Source organism: Oncorhynchus tshawytscha, linkage group LG11 (assembly GCF_018296145.1).
Source record: "Oncorhynchus tshawytscha isolate Ot180627B linkage group LG11, Otsh_v2.0, whole genome shotgun sequence".
In the NCBI taxonomy this organism is placed as follows: Eukaryota; Metazoa; Chordata; class Actinopteri; order Salmoniformes; family Salmonidae; genus Oncorhynchus; species Oncorhynchus tshawytscha.
The window spans coordinates 29,318,741-29,341,940 of record NC_056439.1 but is presented as its reverse complement, the minus strand read 5'-3'; the positions used below and the strand labels follow the sequence as shown (position 1 = coordinate 29,341,940).

The 23,200-nt window shown below is 41.7% G+C and overlaps 2 protein-coding genes and 1 long non-coding RNA gene across 7 annotated transcripts; 2 read left to right on the top strand and 1 right to left on the bottom strand.

Moving 5' to 3' along the window:
- Window positions 1–1,073: 1,073 nt before the first annotated feature.
- On the bottom strand, window positions 1,074–7,831 carry LOC112261683 (eukaryotic translation initiation factor 5). Of its 5 annotated transcripts, none has more exons than XM_024437207.2 (12): window positions 7,559–7,831; window positions 7,171–7,362; window positions 5,849–6,125; window positions 5,584–5,665; window positions 5,262–5,434; window positions 4,650–4,761; window positions 4,422–4,543; window positions 4,090–4,248; window positions 2,152–2,313; window positions 1,847–2,011; window positions 1,563–1,703; window positions 1,074–1,421 (listed from the first exon to the last, which is right to left on the bottom strand). In XM_024437207.2, exons 3-12 carry the CDS (start codon window positions 5,918–5,920, stop codon window positions 1,323–1,325), a joined length of 1,287 nt encoding a protein of 428 aa, XP_024292975.1. In that variant the 5' UTR covers window positions 5,921–6,125; window positions 7,171–7,362; window positions 7,559–7,831; the 3' UTR covers window positions 1,074–1,322. The 5 variants fall into 5 exon arrangements, with proteins under 5 accessions (XP_024292975.1, XP_024292976.1, XP_024292978.1 ...); XM_024437208.2 differs by having other exon boundaries at window positions 7,201–7,362; XM_024437210.2 differs by lacking the exon at window positions 7,171–7,362.
- An 11,555-nt stretch (window positions 7,832–19,386) lies between these two features.
- Window positions 19,387–20,167, top strand: LOC121847820. Its single transcript, XR_006084684.1, has 4 exons — window positions 19,387–19,489; window positions 19,591–19,691; window positions 19,801–19,902; window positions 19,997–20,167. It is a non-coding gene; the product is annotated as an uncharacterized LOC121847820 (long non-coding RNA).
- Window positions 20,168–20,297: 130 nt separating this feature from the next.
- On the top strand, window positions 20,298–21,950 carry si:dkey-196h17.9. The gene is made up of 4 exons (XM_042330589.1): window positions 20,298–20,396; window positions 21,001–21,153; window positions 21,294–21,415; window positions 21,557–21,950. The coding sequence occupies exons 1-4, from the start codon at window positions 20,328–20,330 to the stop codon at window positions 21,708–21,710; spliced, it is 498 nt and encodes a 165-aa protein (XP_042186523.1). The 5' UTR covers window positions 20,298–20,327; the 3' UTR covers window positions 21,711–21,950.
- The last annotated feature ends 1,250 nt before the right edge of the window (window positions 21,951–23,200 follow it).

Sequence of the window (23,200 nt, the reverse complement as noted above, 5' to 3'; positions counted from 1 at the left end):
GTGATTCACATTAATGACAGATAGGAAATAACAGGTCTTTCTCTTGTGTACAAGTTCATGCCTTTACCTACAGAAACCATGAGTCAGTGGTTGTGCTTGCAAACGTAGCTGGGTTATGGCAGGATGGCAGGTCCCTCCCATAAAGAAAATATACTGAACAAAAATAGAACGCAACATGCAACATTTTCATTGATTTTACCGAGTTACAAGTTCATATGAGGAAATCAGTCAATTCATTAGGCCCCAATCAATGAATTTAACATGACTGGGAATACAGATATGCAGCTGTTGGTCAGATACCTTTAAAAAAAAATTGGGCCTCAGGATCTCGTCACGGTATTTTTGTGCATTCAGCTTTCCATCGGTAAAATGCAATTGTGTTCGTAGTTTACGCCTGCCTGCCCATACCCCCACAATGGGGCACTTTTCACAACATTGACGTCAGCAAACCGCTCCGCCACACAACGCCATACACATAGTCTGCGGTTGAGGCAGGTTCGATGTACAGCCAGATTCTCTAAAACTAAATTGGAGGCAGTTTATGGTAGAGAAATTAATATTACATTCTCTGGAACAGCTCTGGTGGACATTCCTGCATTCAGAATGCCAAATGCACTCTCCCTCAAAAGCAAATGTGCACAAATTCAGAGAAATAAGCTTTCTGGGAGTATGAAAATGGGATATTTTATTTCAGCTCATGAAAAATGGGACTGTTTATATTTTTGTTGGGACTGTTTAAAATGTTTATATTTTTGTTCAGTGTATATTTGCCTCATCCAAGTGAAGTAGGCCTATAATAGATACTGATGCAATATACTGAATACAAATCAGGGGGGGGGTTAAGGAGTCACCCTGATGAGCTTCATATAGTTGTGTGTTCTGTGCACTCATTATTCCAAAAAGTTGTATCAATTCAAAAATATGCTGCAATGGCATTGCTGACTTGTCAAGAGGGGGAATACCACAAGTGTGTTGAGCACTGAGTGACATCCAGAGGTTATGCACAGTTTACACATACCACAGAGCTGACAATATCAAGAATACCATCTAATAATTCAATTGGAACAAAATAGTTGTGGACAGTAAAACATTTAATGACAAAAAAGGGAAGAAATTCATGCCAGTCAAGTAATTCCCCCAAAACTGACCCATATCTCAGATCGGATACATCTCAAAATTACAGAGGAAATGTGCATAGCGCCATGTTAATCATGCCAGAAAACAGTGAGGGTGTGAGAAAAGGAAAGGAGGGCTGGTGATTTAACAAGATGAAAAAATGTGATTCAAAGCTACAACTTCTCAAAAATGGCATCCTTGTTTAATTAAATTGCATCAATATCGAAGTCGTCCTCTTCCTCGTCAGGCTTGTTTGGTTTTACTGTCTCCACTTTTAGTTCCCGAGCAGAAGAATCATACACAACCTGAGTATGAGAAAATAAGAGTTGTTACATTACAGTGAGTCTTGCATTAGCTGCAATTTTGACTAAACAGATCCTAGTAGCCCAACTCAAACAGTATAAAACTGGAAAAGCTGTGAAATCAGGGGATAGTCTAACCAGTACCTCCACATTTTCATCATCCTCTTCCTCCTCTACCTCACTGCCCTCACTCTCTTCCTCCGCCTCCTTCAGCCACCTGATGAAAGGAGATGCCCTCGCATGGATCTCTTTGGCAAGTTCCTTAGAGACATACTTCTTGGACACCTGAAAGAGAGTCATGAGCAACGAGACTTAGAGAACCGAGCAAACAGAAAATTAAACATCACTTATTTTACAAGAAGCTACGTAAGTGGGACATTCAAATGTATTGAAGTGTGTGCGAGCAATGTACATGTTTCACCACACACCTTCTCTGCCCAGGACAGTATGACATCTTCCTCCACTAAATCAGCATCATACAGGTCTTTGAGCACGACAGGCACACGGGGCAGCAGCTGGGCTTGGTGCAGCTTCACCAAGCACTCAAAGCCTCCCAGGAGGTACTTCTGGGCCTTCTTGTTATTCACACAGAACTGAAGTCATAAGGAACAGTAACAAAACCCATAATCAATTTGAGATGGTTTTGGTCAACTGTCCCCTCTTGAATGCATTACCACTGAGTTATGAGGTTAAGACAGAGGTCAAACGTAACAATACGGATTTGAAGACTCACGCGAAGGAAATGGCGTTTGTATTTCTTGATCTGGTCACGGATGTTTTCGTCAAACAGCAGTTCGCTCAGAATCAGCGGTCCCATGGCCATCACATCCAGACGCTCTGCCTCCACCAAGATCTCCTTATCTGCTGCATCAACGGCGCAGTCCTCCCTTTTTTGCTGGAGACGGGGAAAGTAACCACAAACAAGAACGCTTTTTAACACCATGGTCTTCAACATAGACCCCAAGAAGCCTAGCAACAAAGATTTGAGTGTGGAACAGGACTACTAGGCAACACTTCTTGGTCCCGGTCATAAAACGTTCACTCTCATTGTTACCCTATAGGAGACCCTGATCCTGGAGTTCCACGACAAATGGACAATTTAGCTTAATGTTTAAACTGCCATTCCTCTTTGTTTTCCATTAAAAATGCTAAAAAAAAAAAAAAAATCTAATCCACGTCAATTTACAATGCAGATTAATGGTTCTATTACCCATGTATGACCGCTTGGACCGGGCAATTAAGTGATGTGAAGTCTACGGCAAACCTTTACAGACATAGAACACAGCTACAGTAACATGTCGATAGCGACAATTGTGAACGTCGCAGACCAAGAAAATAAATAAGTGACAGAATTCTGCTCTGGCATAAAATGTTCTGTATTTTCTCCCCAACAATAAACGTTGCTGACTGATGTGCTGCTGTGTTTTTAATTTTTTATGGCATGGTAGCTAGAAGTTTAATTTCTATTAAATGTCTTGGTTAGTCACAGTATTTAACTAACTTTAAAAGTACTTTTTTAGGACATAGTCTGCCCGCAGGCAAGGCAGCAGGCTGCACACAGCAACTCAGGATTTGATTGACAGTTCTGGTTGCCTAATGATGGACATTAGTTCTGCTTCAGAAGCCTTATTCCTTTACAGACAAGTACAATGCCCATTCATATCTCCAGAAGTTTAGTGCCGGCATTTAAAAAGCCATAGTGTACCCTACCCTAGCAGACAAACATGCCGTAGCTGCAGTGCGTTCAAGGGGTCACATTCCATTACGTCTGAAAAGGGTAAATCGATAAAGGCTCCCGGTAGCCTTCTGTAATTTCAGATGAGGCAGAAACGAAGAATAGGCTACCCTGTGCTCGCAAAACTGTCCCGAAGAGGCTACTGTATCCCGGCAGAATCTGTTTTATTTATTTACAATGACAGCCTACCCCAGCCAAACCCTAACGACGCTGGGCAAATTGTGCACCACCCTATGGGACTCCCAATCACAGCCAGTTGTGATACAGCCCATGATTGAACCAGGGTCTGTAGTGACACCTCTAGCCCTGAGAAGCAGTGCCTTAGACCCCTGCGCCACTCTGGAGCCCTGTACCATGAATAGGCGAAAATATTCTACACACAACAGACAGAAGACTGATCACACATTTGCATCATTAGTAAAAAAGAGAGCAGACAGGCCAGCGTGGGTGAGAGGCAGCAGAAACATGCTAATATGTTTTGGTAATGTGCATCTCGCAATGTCTTGTCTTGCAAATTCCCCAAAGTAGCCTAAAAAGTTCCTCTTCCTCTGGTTTTACACAACTTTCCCAGGCCTTTATAGCCTATAACAGAAAATAACTGCACTGCGATTTCAATTAAGTGGGGGGGAATACAAAAACATTGTTTTTAAGCTAGGGATTTTTCTTAACGTTAAGGATCCCAACTTCATTTAAAGGTTCACACCCTTACCGCAGGTACTACAGGAGCTTGTCCCAACTACGCCCCACACCAGACCAACCGAGCTAATTGCATTTAGTCCGTCACTGAACTAATCAACACACCTGGTCTGGTTAAATCAAAAACATGAAGTGCTTATGGCACTCTAGGACCAAAGTCACCTACACCATATCAAAGAGAATTTCACAATCAGTCACAAACTTTCATTAGCCTTGTAATTAGTTTCAGGCACAACTTACTTTGACAAAGTTATAGAATATGTTGACCCGCTCCTCCAGGGTCTTCTCCAGGTCCTCACTGAGGGTCAGGTTCTTCGCATGGGAGCTGATCTCCTCCATCCTTCGTCTCTGTGCCTCCTCCGTGGTCTCCTCTGCCCAATCCTCATCATCTTCACCGTCCTGATACACAACATATTATCACTGGGTAAATGCTGCTAGATGGCAGGCTTGAGATACTGACAAACTAGTCCCTCAGACCAATAATAACTTGGGAGGCAGGTGGAGAGTTGTTCTCCCTATTCAACCGCTAACATTAACTGGCATGGTTTGCGTACATTAATGAGGATACTCACCACGGCATCAGGGGCATCTATGTCGTTATGGTTCCCAGCCTCAACGCTGCCAGAACCATTCTCCTTGTCCTTCTTACGATTCTTCTTATCTTTCTTCTTCTCCACAGACCCAGGTTCATTTTCTGATGAAAAAGCCACCGGCGCTTTGACTCAATAGGGCACATATCTGACTTGACTTTTGGATTAGTAAGGAAACAAATTATGGGCAAATTCTTATTGTGTGCTTACCTGGTGGGTTTTTGAGGATGAATGTGCAGAGCTTGTGTCGTGTGTCTAGCATGCCACGGTACCCACAGGCCTTACAGGAGTTACCGATTGTTTGTTTCTTAGGATTGATATGCTGCAATGAAAAGGTCAAACAAATTAGCATATTCACCCTAATGACAGTGACTATACCACCAATAACAGACAAGTAATAATTTACCCAACAGACCATAACTGTATTGCAAGACAAAAAGACAATTGATCACTCAATGCAGGGTATGTAGCATACAAAATTAGATCCAAATGGCTGCGGCATGAACAAGCAGAACCCAAAATTACAGATGTAGCACAAGGTATGCAGGACATCAAATATATCTATATACAAAAACCTGACCCGGGCTGTCATATCTACAGGCCTCAGGAGGGACCTTGATACAACATTACGCGGAGTAAAAAAAATATAAAAAAATAAAAAGATTTAAAAAACATTACCGGGAAAACTGACCATCTGTGACGTTGGTATAATGGTCAAATTACAATTGCAAAGTCCCACAGATCAATGCGCTCGGCACACTTCATTCCTGTTCCCCTCTACTACCCAAACGTACACCACAAATATGTTCCTGAAATAGTTACCAGATCAGTTTCAGGGTTATCACACTCAGGACACAGCACAAATTTCCGGATAAATACATCTAGCATGTCCTGCAACTTGTTTGCCTCATGGGATCCGTTGACGATGAAGCGGTCATTCTTTGCATCAAACTGGGTCTGAGCACCAAGCTCACAACCAAAAAACTTGGTCGGATCTGCAAGGAGGATAAGAGTCAAAATCAACATCCCCTAAGCTAATGGATGGTAAATGCACACTAACATTTAGCCACGTCAAGGTATCAATGTATGGTGCGAGTCAATGTTAGCACTTCAGAAAACACTTGTGGTGGGGAGGTCAACTTACATGTTGGAGGCCTACTCAGTGCCTTTGCAACATCAGTCATGTTGACAATGACGGTCTTGATTCCATTTCCTTTGCCCTCAACCTGGACACAAATCCGACCACAAAAACAAAACAAAATTTTAAGAATCATTTTGCAGATCACCCTTGAGGCCTGCACATCTCACTGGAAAAGAACTAAAAGAAACACACCCTAAGATAGTCATTCAACATTCTTGATATATGAAAGTAATTTCTCTTACAGGATCATACTATACCAGATAGTCACCTTAGCAATCAGACGGGGCATCTTGTAGCGATAGAACTGGTCTGCCACACTGCGGTTGACATTAACAGACATTTTGGCTGGCTACTAGCACTATCAGTAAGATAAAAATATATTGAATGGAGATGTTTCGGAATCTTCTGTCTGGAAAATAGAGGATGACATAAACGACTGCAAGCATCCACCGTCTCTGACATGAAAAATATTTTGCCAAAGTGGCTGCAAGCTCCTTGCTCGTAGACTAGGTTTCCACACAGGTTCCAACAGCTGCACAACAGCTCTGAAAGAAAGGGCGAAAGGCACAGACATCAGCTCTAGTGCCACAGATTCTGATAATGATGGCAATGGCTTTTATTGAATACCCAAGTATCCTATATAATTCTATGACTTGACCTTTTAATAACAATCTGTATAGGTATATTGTTAGCTACCCAATGTGTCCATAGTGTGACTAAAATATCACCGTTGACAATTAGACAAGACGAAAAGGCAGTCTGACATTTAGCTCATTGTCCTCCAATTCCGACCAGGCATTGCCATAGAGGTGGTCAAGTCACGAGTTGAAGACATCAAATTCGGCATCAAAAATTACTCTAACCTACGGAGCTAGCCATCTTCACGACTAGAGCAGTTAATCTCACATGTCATTGGGTTTGTTAACTAGCTACGCTAGCCAGCCAATTGATTTTGCTTTACCGTTAACTAGCTAATACATTTAACGACACATTATTTCACTTCGATATACAAACCCCTTACAAACGAAGATGGGTAGATTAGCAACCAGAAAACCTGACTGATGAAGCTAGCGTAGCAGAATTCAAAATAACCGGGAACTCGGAAATCTCCGACTTCAGGACGTCCAGAACAACTGGCAAAAACCGAGTTCCGACTGGTATTTGTCATTAAGGGTCATCCAACTCGGAATCTCGGGCATCTATCTAGAGTTCCGACTGAAGAGCATTGACGTCATGATTCGACCTCGTTTCCGAGTTCCCAGTTATCGTGAAAGCGTCATTCATGCCGCGATCAAAACAACTGGGAAATCTGGAGAAGAAAAAGCGCGCTCCGACTGGGAAAGATAGATTTGAATTCCACCTCCGGCCTCTTTCTAGAGCTCCGACGTCATGATTTGACCTCGTAAAGTGTCCGGGTTCCCAGTTATTTTGAACGCGCCAAAACTACTAGTTGGCACTGAAGAGTGCGTCATCAGATGGCACGAGTGATGGGAGACGCCATTTTGATGTTAAGACGCAGAAAATGTCATTTTAAAATATAAATACATTTACGATAGCACCTTAATCGTTATATAGTCATAATGCACTCACCGATTTCGTAAAACAAAGACATAAACACACCGCTGGTCGTCCAAGAGGCGCAGTGAACGGTTGCCAATAGCTGTGATGTGTTGCTAGGCTTGTGGTGGCAAAATAAGTGTCGTGAACGTCGGAGGTGACACGATCCAGCTGATTCTTGCCCCTATTGTGAAAATATTCTGGACGCCCTCAGAGTGGGGATACCTAAGGAAACGCGAAAGTCAGTCAGTATAAACTTGCTAACTAGATAATGCGGATAGCTAGCACGTTGATACTCTCACGCTAACTTTAGCTGTTGTTTTGTATGTTGCCTAACTAGCTTTGGCTAAATATAACATGTTGATAACACAACAATTGCTAGCTAGACAACAGTCAGATGGTCGACAGTAAAATGGCTTACCTCTCGAAGGTTATTTTCCAATGCTTCTGCTTCTTCTGTGGGGTTTTACTTACAAACTATTGCCGCGTTCACGACAGCTGGGAACATGGAACTCGGGAATCTCCGACATCAGATTTTACCGTGCGTTCCAGACAACTGGGAACGCGTTCCGACTTTGAAAAATAGTTTGTCATGCAACTCTGAATTCCAAGTCGGAAACTCAGGGATCATCCTAGAGCTTCGACTTCTCCGACCTAAAGATCAGTGATTTCATAATTTGGCCGAATTCCTATGGTGCTTTCAGGACAACTAGATTTCGTAATTGGATGACCAAGTTAAAAACTATTTTTCCCCGTCGTTCGTTTTTTCAGAGTATCCGGTGTTCTTGAACGCACTGAAGTCGGAGAAGTCCGAGTTCCCAGTTATTTTGAACGCAGCACCATACATCCTATTATGGTGCATGGTTTTACACATAGAATTAAGGATTTAAAGCTACATTTTTGGGGGTGACCCAACCAAATTCACATATAAATTTGTGTTATAGGTTCTCATTGAAAGCAAGTCTAAGAAGCGAAACTGTATATTGTTTCTATTTGCACTCTTTCCAGTGGTGTAGAGTAAAAATACTTTAAAGTACTACTTAAGTTGTTTTTCTGTGCATCTGTACTTTAATATTTATACTTTTGACAACTTTTACTTCACTACATTCCTAAATAAAATGGTCTACTTTATACAACTTTATATTTCCCCGACACACAAAATTACTTTGTACATTTTGAATGCTTAGCAGGACAGGAAAATTGTCTAATTCATGCACTTAAAGACTAAATCCCTGGTCATCCCTACTACCTCTGATCTGGTGGATCACTAAACACACATGCTTTGTTTGTTAATAATGCTGGAGTGTGACCCCTGGATATCTGTAAATTAAAGAAACAAGAAAACTTGTCTGGTTTGCTTAAAATAAATTGTTTGAAATTATTTGCATAGTGTATCTTTAATATTATCTTTATGGTTTTATGCATATAATTAGGAACTAGTAATTTAATAGGATCTCTATGATTTTATTGTACTGGGCATGCCACGTTCACATATAGTCGGAACTAGGAAACTAGGAAATGTCCAGCTTGCAGAATCATTAATCGCAACACGTGTTTAACTGCAACCAGTTAGCAATTCGGAAATTTCAGAGTTTCTTAGTTCCGAATAGCATGTGAACGCAGCAACAGTCCGCAATTTTGGCCTTTGTCCGGTCTCCCGCAACCAAACACCACTAATGTAGAACAAAAAGGTTGATCTGTCCCGTATTTCAGTAAGACATTCCGACCTGTCTATTGCAGTTACCTTGCACTTATGAAAATATAGGCCTGTATCACAGGATGTCGGTGGCACCTTAATTGGAGAGGACGGGTTTATGGTAAGGGCTGGAGCTGAATCGTATCAAATACTTGGTTTCCATGTAGAAAGATTAACATGCTATCATACACACACATTTGCATATGTCTTAACTAATAATATCAAAATGGCGTCTCCCATCACTCGTGCCATTTGATGACGCACTCTGCAGTGCCAACTAGTAGTTATTGTAAGAAAACTCCTCACAGCCAGGAAAACAGCAAGTAGCTCCAGGTAATTGATATGCAGTGCTCTTAGTTCTGTCGACCAAACCCCCCTTTCAGAGTAGCCACACACTCTCCCTGTCTCCTGCAGCCAGGAGGCCCCCTTAACACTGATTTAAAAAAGAGAGGCCCTTCTCCAGTAACCCCAATTTTTCTAAGAAGTCAGTGAACAAATAAGTCTGAACTCTTCTGGTGATACTGAGTGTGTTTCCACCCCAGGCAAACAGGACAGCACTTGTGAGTATCATGCCCTAGGCTTACTCTTACCACTGGCCATCTTACTCAAGCAAGGAAGCACAAACTACACAAGCAAAGCAGAAGTGCTAGGCTTTTAGCAAACACAAATCCTACCCAAGCAAGGAAGTATTAGCTACATGAGCAGAAAGTAGTTTGCTTTTAGCAAACACAAAAACCAATAACTAGACCCCAAACTCGCAACATCTAGGTGGACGAATAATCTCTCCCCACTAACAGACACCTAAGACACTTGTAAATTGTGTGAGCTGAAGAGCGAAGAATTGAGGAAATGAATGCTAGCCATGGTGTTATAGCCAGGAAGCCACTCTGCAGTGCCAACTAGTAGTTATTATTCCGGGGATGGGCTCTGCCCTTTGGGCATGTTTTTAGTTTTCTTCAGGTGAATGTGATTGGTTGTTGACTCCCCATAGTATGTTATACAGAGTGACCAACTGAAAGAGAACAGACTCCCACTTCTTCCATCCTTCAAAGTTCCATATCTCCTCACTCGGGGTAGTACAGCTCGTGACAGCCTTTCATGTAACTCCATCGCCGAGAAGTCCTCCAATCTCAGAAACCGCTCGGCCGCATCCACAATGATGTCCATCTGTCAAGACTTTTTCTCCACTTTGGCAGTGCCGTTGATCACCATAGCCATAAGGACAAAGTCCACCTTCTTAACCTATAGAATATCTGGGTCCTGATGATGAGAGCCAACCCCTGCTGCCTGTAGTGAATGCCTATCCACCACCGTTGGCCCTTCAGGACCATTCGCCTCCTCAACCCTCTTGGCAGCTGCTGCATATGATATGTTCTGGTTGGCCCTGACTTTAGCCACCTCATTTACTTTCACCCTCGTCGGGCACGCCAAACATGAAGCTACATGGTTCCCACCACAATTGAAATATTTCACACGATCAAAACTCAAACCACACTCAATGTGATCTCTACAACTTTCACTCCTTTGCTTCTTTCATCTACAGACACTTTCCACATGTCCAAAGGCACTATAGTGATTACACTGCAACAATCTTAGGACAAACGCTCTTCACCTCGGTAGGTAGGGACTCCGGTTCAAAAAACAAATTACAGATAGACTCTTCACTTTCTCTCCATTAACTACTTGATTCATCCAATGTGCATCAATCACTCCAGGGATATTTGTTATTTCTTCCATCTTGACTTCCTATGAACGCCAGATATTACCCCCTTGAGAGGTGCACTGCACTGAAGAGCTACGCACGACATGGTAACCTTCTCAAATCAAGTACACGAAATCAAAAAAAGTCCACTTATTGTAATCCTCACTGCATTCACCCATCACTCTTTCCACCAGCTTGGATATTTCAAATTGATTCCTCAGGTTTGGCAACTCAATCCTCCCCTCCTCAACAAACCACACTCCTGCAAGATAAGAAGGGGCATTCGCAGAATGACCTGTTTTGTTTCCCAGCACTACTTTGGTCCGTTTTCTATTCTTTTGGACCATTGTCCAATCTTCCTTGCTTTTACCACCATAAGTTTGAAGTTCATCACCGTCTCCAGTTTCCGCCATCTTTCTGAGTTGCCTGTACCTCAACGCCATTGGTCCCACTCAGAGGGAGAATCTCAACTCCATACTCCTTCTCAATTAGATTTGCTAAACTCCTGCGTCCTCTCTCCTCCTTCCTCTCTCTCCTTTTGAAAAAGGTCAAAGGTAGGCCTAATCGAGGATAGGCGGCGGGTAGAAGGAACATTGACGAAAATCCACTTGTATGAAATTACATTTACAGGGGTGAAATCCCCAAATAAATGTGTATATTGATAAAAGAAATGTAGCTAGTGTTGCAAGACATTTTATAGATAAAAGGATACATAGCATACTTCTCCTTCCATAAAACAACAACTGCTTCAAAGGGGGTGTGGCAGATATCAAAACTCTTCCGCGAAGGACTCCGGTAGGATACACATGACCATCCTTGATGAAAGATGGCTATCAAGGAGGGGAGGACAATCTTCTGTTCGACTACTAACAAATCGACTTCTCCTCAACCACCGACAACTTATTGGTTTCTAGGTCACTGAAGATAGAGGCTGGTTGACAAGCTTTTTCCCAAATGACAAAAGGCTCTTGCATCCTTTCTCCTCGCCTCCTTCTCAAAACCCATTGGAAAAGGTCAGAGGGGATGGACTTCTGGCTTTCTCATCCAATGGGATTTGAGAAGATGGCAAGAAGAGAAGACTTGAGGAGTATGCTATTGAGATTCTCCCAGATGGCTCATTTTCATACAGGATTTACCCCAGTGTTTTACCCAAAAGGCAGACTTTTCTGTTTCCACCAGCACCCGTGTCTCACTGGGCCATGGCTCCGGTGGATCCACTTTCACCTGGGGCCAAAGCCAGGCCACTGGTACTTTTCAGCCCTCATCTCATTTTCGGATGACTGCCTTGCCTGGTTCACCAATTACTTTGCAGACAGAGTTCAGTGTGTCAAATCGGAGAGCATGCTGTCCGGTCCTCTGGCAGTCTCTATGGGGGTGCCACAGGGTTCAATCCTCGGGCCGACTCTTTTCTCTGTGTATATCAATGATGTTGCTCTTGCTGCGGGCGATTCCCTGATCCACCTCTACGCAGACGACACCATTCTATATACTTCCGGCCCGTCCTTGTACACTGTGCTATCTAACCTCCAAACGAGCTTCAATGCCATACAACACTCCTTCCGTGGCCTCCAACTGCTCTTAAACGCTAGTAAAACCAAATGCATGCTTTTCAACCGTTCGCTGCCTGCACCCGCACGCCTGACCAGCATCACCACCCTGGATGGTTCCGACCTTGAATATGTGGACATCTATAAGTACCTAGGTGTCTGGCTAGACTGTAAACTCTCCTTCCAGACTCATATCAAACATCTCCAATTGAAAATCAAATCAAGAGTCGGCTTTCTATCCCGCAACGAAGCCTCCTTCACTCACGCTGCCAAACTTACCCTAGTAAAACTGACTATCCTACCGATCCTCAACTTCGGCGATGTCATCTACAAAATTGCTTCCAACACTCTACTCAGCAAACTGGATGCAGTTTATCACAGTGCCATCCGTTTTGTCACTGAAGCACCTTATACCACCCACCACTGCGACTTGTATGCTCTAGTCGGCTGTCCCTCGCTACATATTCGTCGCCAGATCCACTGGCTCCAGGTCATCTACAAGTCCATGCTAGGTAAAGCTCCGCCTTATCTCAGTTCACTGGTCACGATGGCAACACCCATCCGTAGTACGCGCTCCAGCAGGTGTATCTCACTGATCATCCCTAAAGCCAACACCTCATTTGGCTGCCTTTCGTTCCAGTTCTCTGCTGCCTGTGACTGGAACGAATTGCAAAAATCGCTGAAGTTGGAGACTTTTATCTCCCTCACCAACTTCAAACATCTGCTATCTGAGCAGCTAACCGATCGCTGCAGCTGTACATAGTCTATCGGTAAATAGCCCACCCATTTTTACCTACCTCATCCCCATACTGTTTTTATTTATTTACTTTTCTGCTCTTTTGCACACCAATATCTCTACCTGTACATGACCATCTGATCATTTATCACTCCAGTGTTAATCTGCAAAATTGTAATTATTCGCCTACCTCCTCATGCCTTTTGCACACAATGTATATAGACTCCCCTTTTTTTTCTCTACTGTGTTATTGACTTGTTAATTGTTTACTCCATGTGTAACTCTGTGTTGTCTGTTCACACTGCTATGCTTTATCTTGGCCAGGTCGCAGTTGCAAATGAGAACTTGTTCTCAACTAGCCTACCTGGTTAAATAAAGGTGAAATAAATAAATAAAATAAAAAATAAAATCTACATAACAATGGCTCACTGTGAATTTGAACACCTTTGCACAAAATAACCATCTTGGTCTATGCCGCTCTGACATTGCTCATCCAAATATTTATATTTCCTTAATTCCATTCCTTTACTTTAGATTTGTGTGTAATGTGTGTATTGTTGTGAAATTGTTAGATATTACTTGTTAGATATCACAGCACTGTTGGAGCTAGAAACACAAGTATTTTGCTACATCCGCAATAACATCTGCTAAACATGTGTATGTGACAAATAAAAATGTGATTTAATTTAGATGATGCAGTGGTTGTTGATTTTGCTCTCCCCAAGTTTTTAGTTTCACACTCCTATTGGAAACACAATTACACTTGAATTTACATTAATGTAAAACACTGGCGACACACTGGTGTGGGGAGTAAGTTTCCATGGAAATGTTGCAAATGCCTCCTCATTCTTCTCTTTCAATGCTAGACCTATGTCTGATGGGATAAATTCCTCTGTAGCCAAAATGTGAACTGTCTGCACAACTGGTTATCCCCGCCCTCCCCTTTCATCCATTGGAGAAATCCTTCTTCTTCGATGGGGTTGATGTAGTGGAGTGTGCATCAGAGACAGGGAGGAAGTAATTAATCCTCTCTGTCTAATCCTTCACTAGAGTTCTCTCTATTTACACACAATGACCATATCAAGCAAATAAAAAAACAACACACATGTTAAACTATTCAATGAAATAGTACTGATGTTGAGAATACTGGAAGTTAGTTTACACAAACAAAAACAACTTTCTCTATGCAGTTTCAATTCAAATGTATTTGGTGAAGGACCCTCCCTCATATCACTCCCCTGCAGTCCCCCAACGCCAAAATATAGTGCCTTCAGAAGGTATTCAAACCCCCTGAATTTTTCCACATTTTGTTGTGTTACAAAGTGAGATTTAAATGGATTTAATTGTAATTTCTTGTCAAAGATCTACAAAAATACTCAATAAGTGGAAGAAAAAGTCTAACATTTGTAAAAACAAATAATCATGAAAAATAACACCAGTATATCTTGAATAGATAAGTATTCAACACCCTGAGTCAACACATGTTAGAATCCCCTTTGGTAGCGATTACAGCTGTGAGTCTCTAAGAGTTTTGCACACCTGGATTGTGCAATATTTGCCCATTATTCGTTATAAAATTCTTCAAGGTCTGTCAAACTGGTTGTTGATCATTGCGAGACAAAAATGTTCAGGTCTTGCCATAGATTTTCAAACTGTAACTAGGCCACTCAGGAACATTCAATGTCATCTTGGTAAGCAATTCCAGTGTATATTTGGACTTGTGTTTTAGGTTATTGTCTTGCTGAAAGGTGAATTTGTCTCCCAGTGTCTGTTGGAAAGCAGACTGAACCAGGTTTTCCTCTAGGATTTTGCCTGTCCTTAGCTCTATTATGTTTCTTTTTATCCCAAGAAACTCCCTAGTCCTTGCCGATGATAAGCATACCCATAACATGATGCAGCCACCACCATGCTTGAAAATACGAAGAGTGGTAGTCAGTGATGTGTTGTTGGAATTGCCCCAAACAAAGCTTTGTAATCAGGACATAAAGCTAATTTCTTTGTCATATTTGTTGCAGTTTTCCTTTAGTGCCTTATTGCAAACATGTGCATGTTCTGGAATACAGATGAAGTCGGAAGTTTACATACACCTTAGCCAAATACATTTAAACTCAGTTTTTCACAATTCCTGACATTTAATCCAAGTACAAATTCCCTGTCTTGGGTCAGTTAGGATCACCACTTTATTTAAAGAATGTGAAATGTCAGAATAAAAGTAGAGAGAATGATTTATTTCAGCTTTTGTTTCTTTCATCATATTCCCAGTGGGTCAGAAGTTTACATACACTCAATGAGTATTTGGTAGCATTGCCTTTAAATTGTTTAACTTGGGTCAAACATTTTGGGTAGCCTTCCACAAGCTTCCCACAATAAGTTGGGGGAATTTTGGCCCATTCCTCCTGTAATTGAGTCAGGTTTCTAGGCCTCCTTGCTCGCACACACTTTTTCAGTTCAGCCCACAAATGTTCTATAGGATTGAGGTCAGGGCTTTGTGGTGGCCACTCCAATACCTTGACTTTGTTGTCCTTAAGCCATTTTGCAACAACTTTGGAAGTATGCTTGGGGTCATTGTCCATTTGGAAGACCCGTTTGCGACCAAGCTTTAACTTCCTGACTGATGTCTTGAGATGTTGCTTCAATATATCCACATAATTTCCCTTCCTCATGATGCCATCTATTTTGTGAAGTGCACCAGTCCCTCCTGCAGCAAAGCACCACCACAACATGATGCTGCCACCCCAATGCTTCACGGTTGGGATGTCCTTCAGCTTGCAAGCATTCCCCTTTTTCCTCCAAACATAACGATGGTCATTATGGCCAAACAGTTCTATTTTTGTTTCATCAGACCAGAGGACATTTCTCCAAAAGTACGATCTTTGTCAGCATGTGCAGTAGCAAACCCTAGTCTGGCTTTTTGTATGGCGGTTTTGGAGCAGTGGCTTCTTCCTTGCTGAGCGGCCTTTTAGGTTATGTCGATATAGGACCTGTTGTACTGTGGATATAGATACTTTTGTACCTGTTTCCTGCAGCATCTTCACAAGGTCCTTTGCTGTTGTTCTGGGATTGATTTGCACTTTTCACACCAAGGTACATTCATTTCTAGGAGACAGAACGCGTCTCCTTCCTTAGCGGGGTGAAGGCTGCATGGTCCAAAGGTGTTTATACTTGCGTACTATTGTTTGTACAGATGAACGTAGTACCTTCAGGCATTTGGAAATTGCTCCCAAGGATGAACCAGACTTGTGGAGGTCTACAATTTTTTTCTGAGGTCTGACTGAGGACTGATTTATTTTGAAGTTTGTGGAGAGGTTGAAAAACAAGTTTTAATGACTCCAACCTAAGTGTATGTAAACTTCTGACTTCAACTGTATATTTATTCTGTACAGGTTTCCTTCTTTTCACTCTGTCAATTGGGTTAGTATTGTGGAGTAACCACAATGTTGTTGATCCATCCTCAGTTTTCTCCTATCACATTCATTAAACTCTAACTGTTTTAGTCATCATTGGCCTCATGGTGAAATCCCTGAGCGGTTTCCTTCCTCTCCGGCAACCGAGTTAGGAAGGACGCCTGTATCTTTGAAGTGACTGGGTGTATTGATACACCATCCAAAGTGTAATAAATAACTTCACCATGCTCAAAGGGATATTCAATGTCTGCTTTTTTATTTTTTACCCATCTACCAACAGGTGCCCTTTGTTGAGAGGCATTGAGAAATCTGCCTGGTCTTTTTAGTTGAATCTGTGCTTGAAATTCACTGCTCGACTGAGGGACCTTACAGATAATTGTATGTGTGGGGTACAGAGATGAGGTAGTCATTCATAAAACATGTAAAACACTATTATTGCACACAGAGTAGTCCATGAAACTTATTATGTGACTTAATGAGCACATTCTTTTACTTATTTAGGCTTGCCATAACAAAGGGGTTGAATACTTATTGACTTTTTTTGTATTATTATTTATTATTAATCCACTTTGACATTATGGAGTATTGTGTGTAGGCCAGTTACACAAATCTCAATTGAATCCATTTTAAATTCAAGCTGTACACAACAAAATGTAGAAAAAGTCAAGGGGTGTGATTACTTTCTGAAGACACCGTACATGTCTAGCTCAGTGCCCACAACAGCATGTCCCCTTGTGATTAGTACTGACAAAGGTGGTCTATGGCTTTGCCTCTTCCTCTTTGGTACTGATAAAATGATTGCATCATCATTATCTCATCTTTGAATAATCATGATTGTCATGTCAACAATAAGGGGAAAAGTTTAGCGTTCACCTGGGAAAATTCCCTTTATCCTGATACACAAGCACTACCATACCCACTGCCCCACCCACATCTCTGGTTACCTGTTATAAAACAAACAGCCTTTGGTTTCATACTTCAATAAATTATATTTCTCAGTCAACCATAATTATGTCTACTGTGGCAGACACAAATAGGCCTACAGTAATATTTCATATTTTTTTCCTATGAAACCAGACCAACAGCTTGTTATGGGCCTGTTATGAGTGGATTAGCAATCACGTTTATCCAGAGCCCCTTCCAGGAGGCATGGTTGGGGAATTTGATTATGTAAACGTTGAATGAAACAACCAGGTAGATCAGTTGTTATTAAGGAATATACCAAATATTCCCCCACACTTTGAAAACGTTCCCGACCTGGGAAAGTTTTGGGGAATTCAAAACAGTTGATTCATACCATCACCCAGATAGGAAAGTGCTGCATAATGCTAATTTGTTCAGACTATAACCTCCAGCATGTTTACCTTAAAATGTTTTGTTTCCTGTCATCAGTTAGTCCATTTAACAGATCAGTTGGTCTATTAACAGGATTCTCATAAAAAAGTCTTCACAATGAGTGTATTGTTCAACATGTAATGGTATATAGGTGCGCAGGACAATACAATGCGGCCACAGAAACTGAAAGCAACACTGACTGTGGTGTCTCCAATCAGAAAATGGGAAATTTCCTGCTCCAGCACCACTCTATATAGTTTGGTAAACGGTCAATTGTATGGATATTGGTGGTTGGTTGACAAACTGTGACTTACAGTATTCCTCATTTGGACTACTGTACATGTACTTGCTACATCCTCTCAAGATATTCCATCATCATATCCACCTACTTGGATTCTGACTAAGGACCAGTTGAGTTCAGCAGTGGTCCCTTTTGTGGCAATCAGTGTGTCAGGCAATCAACCCAGAAGAAAACCATGAAGAAATTAAACTTCATGAGCAGAAAGAGTAGGCCATTGGGGATAGAGGACGGGAGTCCTCTGATTAAGAACAGTACGCTGCCTACAGATGGTGAGGTCCAGATTATTATTATTATTATGGTCTATCTATTGTTTGTCTGAGTTTTTGTCATTCGTCATGTTTGTTCCATAAGCAAGAAGATATGTCTACATTTGTTGGGATAAATTTGTTATTTTAATGTAATAATAGCATGACCAAAACAAACAGTATTCAATTTATAATGAATTAACTAAGAATACATTAATGGTTTTATAATGGTATTTTGCATATTGTTTTTAGCACTGTACTCATTCAAATGCATTGCATTATTGGTATATTCACAGAAGAGGAACAAACCGGGAATGTGGGGTATGGGAATCCCTACTTGGAGAATGGCTTTAACAATCATCAGGAGTTGGGCAATCAGGGGGGTCAGGAGAAGGGACAGTCATTGCTCAGTGTACTTGCAGAAGCTTTGAGGGTCAGCCATGTTGGCCCTCAAGAGAGACTTAAAGCTAATTTGGAGGGGCCACCAGAAGAGATTATGTGCCATGAAGCTCAGAAGAAGGACGATACACACCCAGAAGTCTTGCTCCAAAGGTACTTTCATCTTATTGAAGCGTCTGTGGACAAACACTTCCCCAAACTGCCAGCAGGGAACACTGTGAATCAGCTGGAGGGCTACCTGATAAAAGTGCAAATAACTGTGCAAGGGGAGCTTCTGAGGTTGGCACCCCTGCTCAAAGAGGCTCAGTTGCGGAAGCATTTGATTGCTTGCTATCATCAGCGTATGTTTGACTGTCTACAGCAGATCCTTCAGCATGTCAACACAAAAAAAGAGGCCTTCACAGTTCTTGACTGGGTACTACGCACATACTTGAGGTACTCTGTCCCACCTGCACACACACACTCTCTCTCTCTCTCTCTCTCTCTCTCTCTTTCTCTCTCTCTCTCTCTCTCTCATTCACTCTCACTATGATGGTGTAGTACTGATTCTGATACTAAAGCAGTAATGGCATACATTTTCTGGGTTGTTTTTCTAGTGAGGAGCTGCTAGGACACCCCAACATCTGGGATGAGGCTCTACATGCAGTTGACCTTCTCCTTCTGACAGACTGGATCCCACAAGCTGAGAAGAAACTCTTGGCCACTGTGCAGGTGAATCACCTAAAGGTGATGTGATGTCATCTCAAAACAAGCACACTTCTTGAGGGCTAGATTTCCATCATGTATTGATTTTTAAACCTATTTTATTTGATAATAACCCATGAAGTTCCTGTGAAGATTTTACATATTTCAGTCTCTCTGTCTGACCCATTGTAGGAGGACATCTCCACATCACTGAGGAGGATCCTTCAGAACGAGGAGTCAGGTAGAGAGGTGTGTGTCTCTGGAGATGAGGCCTTTATCAAACTGCATCTGGATGTCATCCAGGTACTTCAACCAGCAGTGATGTGTAAAGGGATAATAAAGTGTATCACTGTAAATCTATACTAAGCCCTTTCTCTCCCGGTGACTCTTCCTCCTCCACATAGTGCATCAATGCTGTTCTCCAGAAAGCAAAGATGATGAGCCAAACTCTGATGCGCAAAGTCCAAATAGTCTGTTGGCAAGAGCTACAGGACTTTGTGGAAAGGTAGTTGTCACCTTTTCTAAGTACCACTCTACTGTTTCATTGTCTTGCTGTTTGTCTGGTAATACACTGAGACCAGGCAAAATGTTGAATGAATGTTCTTATTGTGCAGGTATGTCAATGTTGAAAAGAAGCACCTTCAGAAACAAGCAGGAATGGGAACGTCAGGTACAATGCACTTCTTTAAGACGTTCAACACCTGCATTGAACTCAAGTAAGTTTTATATGTTTATATTTATGCTATGAAATCAAATCTCATGTATTGTTGTTGAATCATGATAATCATTATGATTATGTATCTGTTGCAGGTTGTATATTTCAAGGATTGCCAAAGATGACACAAGCTTAGACTGTGTTAAAACCATATCAACACTTAAGGGGTTGGAAGCTCTTTCTTGGAAAAACCAATTCAACTTGCACAGGTTAACCCCCCCTATAGAAATACTATAGCAAGACAAGCCTATCTGTTCAAAATCCACAAGTTCCCACTTCCAATATGAACTTCATCCTAGAAACACATTCATTTTGTAATCTTCATTTCTATTAAATTATATTGAAACAATTAAGGGAAACTGTGTTACAATGTTTTGTGATCCCCAGATTTCCTTGAAGAAGTATTTCAAAAGAGAGGATGAACAAATGGAAAATCTAATGAAAGAGATTACATTTATTTTCCAAGAGCTTCCCAAAGACAAGGATACGCAAAAGGTGTGTTCACTGTTCACATCTGGTGTGAGAGCATTCCTATTACATTCCTCTTCTTTTTTGTACCCCCTTTTTCTCCCCACGTTTGTGGTATCCAATTTGTAGTAGTTAGAGTCTCGTCTCATCGCTGCAACTCCCGTACGGACTCGGGAGAGGCGAAGGTCGAGAGCCATGCGTCCTCCGAAACACAACCCAACTAAGCCGCACTGCTTCTTGACACAATGCCCATCCAACCCGGAAGCCAGCCGCACCAATGTGTCGGAGGAAACACCGTACACCTGGCGACCTGGTCAACGTGCACTGCGCCCGGCCTGCCACAGGAGTTGCTGGTGCGCGATGAGACAAGGATATCCCTGCTGGCCAAACCCTCCCTAACCCGGACAATGCTGGGCCAATTGTGCGCCGCCCCATGGGCCTCCCGGTCGCGGCCAGCTGCGACAGAGCCTGGACTAGAACCCAGAGTCTCTGGTGGCACAGACCACTGTGCCACCCGGGAGACCCCACCTATTACATTCTTATAACGAAACTGTAATGTGAAATACTCAACACTTCTCTCTTGTTCTTTCCAGTATATTATTTTATACATCTCTGTCCCTTCTCTCTGCAGACTGTGATTAACAAAGCCTATCAGTGCATCACCCTTCTGTACCTCCAACACCTGGTGCAGAGTAACCATGGGAAGCTGGTGAAGAGATGGGATTATGTGAACAAAAGAGTGATGCATGATGCCGAACTCCTTCACTCCATCTTCTCAGTCCTGGTGAAAAAGCTAGTCCTGTTGGACACCAATTACTATAAATGCCTCCTTTCTACCTGATAAGATGCAGCTGGTTCTTCTCAGAATGTGTAATTACTTTAAAAGGTCAACATTCTTCTACTGACATTAGTGATTTTTTTCAGAATCCTGATGTTAAACAGTGGAACATGATACTGATTAAAGTGAGAGAAGTGCTGGAGTGCAGCGACATTGAAAGTCTCAAGATAATAGTCAGTGAGATACTGAGGGACAACGCCAATACAAGGTAAAACAGAGTATACCATAGGGTTTCAAAAGTCTGCATGGTCCACAGCACTGAATGTAATTTTATTACATATGGATTAGCTTGAGAACAGGCTTGATATCTCCAATATTATGTATTGATAAATGTTTATCTCTGTTGTAGTGCTGCTGAGCACCTTCCAGCCCTGCTGCGCTGGAAGGGAGGCCTGTCATGGAGACTGACCCGGGAGGTTCTGGAGGCAAGCCAGGAAGTGTACCCCATTGACCTCTCCCAAACCAGGTCTGCACCCTGGTTTGACTGCCTTCTTTGCTGCTGAGTGTGTGAACTGGGACGTTTCAGGCAAAGGACAATAACGACCCCACTCTAACAACATGACCCTCAAGTTCTCAACCGACAACACAATATTTGGGAACTATGTTTACATGTCTTCGTCAACTTTTTAAAGGTATTATATGGCAAGTTATTATTTAATGTCTTAAAGAAGAAAATAAATATGTGTCTGAAATTGGAATTAAAACTGCCTAATGTTTTTCATTTTGAGGTCAAGTGATTTTAATCCTCATCAAAAATGCCTCATGGAAAGACTTCATGTGTAGTGAGTCATGCCCTGTAGATGGAGACAAAGGAGGTAAGGCTATCGGTAATTGTGCTTCCCCTGAGAAAGGAAATCCCCTGACAGTCTTCTGGGCTTGTGAGAGTAGTACTCAAATATTGGAAATTCCAAAATGTACACATACAGTAATCAGTAAGTCAATTTGAATGCATTTTGGATGGCTCCATTGGAGAGGTAGGATGGTATTTAGCTTATCTTTTTTTTCAATGGACAGTATGGTGTTTCCCTTTATATCATTATCACAAACTATTATCAAATCACTGACAGTCTTCCAGTGGAGATAAAGACATTAACCTGGAAGAATTGGCAGCATGATTCACTTGAAACATCTATCCTGTTAACAACCAGGCTGTTAATGTGGTTTCCTTCCTCCTTCCAAAGTCATAGGTACACTACCGGTCAAAAGTTTTAGAACATCTAGTCATTCAAAGGTTTTTCTTTATTTTTACCAGTTTCTACATTGTAGAATCATGGTGAAGATGTCAAAACTATAAAATAACACATATGGAAACATGGAGTAAACAAAAAGAAGTGTTGAACAAATCATTTATTTTATATTTGATATTCTTCAAATAGCTATCCTTTTCCTTGATGACAGCTTTGCACACTCTTGGCATTCTCCCAACCAGCTTCATGAGGTAGTCACCTGGAATGCATTTCAATTAACAGGTGTGCCTTCTTAAAAGTTAATTTGTGGAATTTCTTTCTTTAACGCATTTGAGACAATCAGTTGTGTTGTGACAGGGTAAGGGTGGTATACAGAAGATAGCCCTATTTGGTCAAATATCAAGTCCATATTATGGCAAGAACAACTCAAATAAGCAAAGAGAAATGACAGTCCATCATTACTTTAAGACATGAAGGTCAGTCAATACGGAAAATTTCAAGAACATTGAAAGTTTCTTCAAGTGCAGTCGCAAAAACAATCAAGCGCTATGATGAAACTGGCTCTCATGAAGACCGCCACAGGAATGGAAGGATGGATGCTGCAGAGGATAAGTTCATTAGAATTATCAGCCTTAGAAATTGCAGGACAAATAAATGCTTCACAGAGTTCAAGTAACAGACACATCTCAACATCAACTGTTCAGAGGAGACTGTGTGAATCAGGCCTTCATGGTTGAATTGCTGCAAAGAAACCACTACTAAAGGATAACAATAATAAGAGACTTGCTTGGGCCAAGAAACACGAG

What these genes read in the sequence shown, in the direction of transcription:
- LOC112261683 (XM_024437207.2), bottom strand. Translation starts at nt 5,920, where the DNA reads ATGTCTGTTAATGTCAACCGCAGTGTGGCAGACCAGTTCTATCGCTAC. An exon ending in ATAACCCTGAAACTGATCTG is followed by an intron (nt 4,762 to 5,261) that starts GTAACTATTTCA and finishes TTTTCATTGCAG; the next exon opens with CATATCAATCCTAAGAAACA. An exon ending in CATCCTCAAAAACCCACCAG is followed by an intron (nt 4,544 to 4,649) that starts GTAAGCACACAA and finishes CTTTTTCATCAG; the next exon opens with AAAATGAACCTGGGTCTGTG.
- si:dkey-196h17.9 (XM_042330589.1), top strand. Translation starts at nt 20,328, where the DNA reads ATGGAAAATCTAATGAAAGAGATTACATTTATTTTCCAAGAGCTTCCC. An exon ending in AAGACAAGGATACGCAAAAG is followed by an intron (nt 20,397 to 21,000) that starts GTGTGTTCACTG and finishes TTCTCTCTGCAG; the next exon opens with ACTGTGATTAACAAAGCCTA. An exon ending in ACTCCATCTTCTCAGTCCTG is followed by an intron (nt 21,154 to 21,293) that starts GTGAAAAAGCTA and finishes GATTTTTTTCAG; the next exon opens with AATCCTGATGTTAAACAGTG.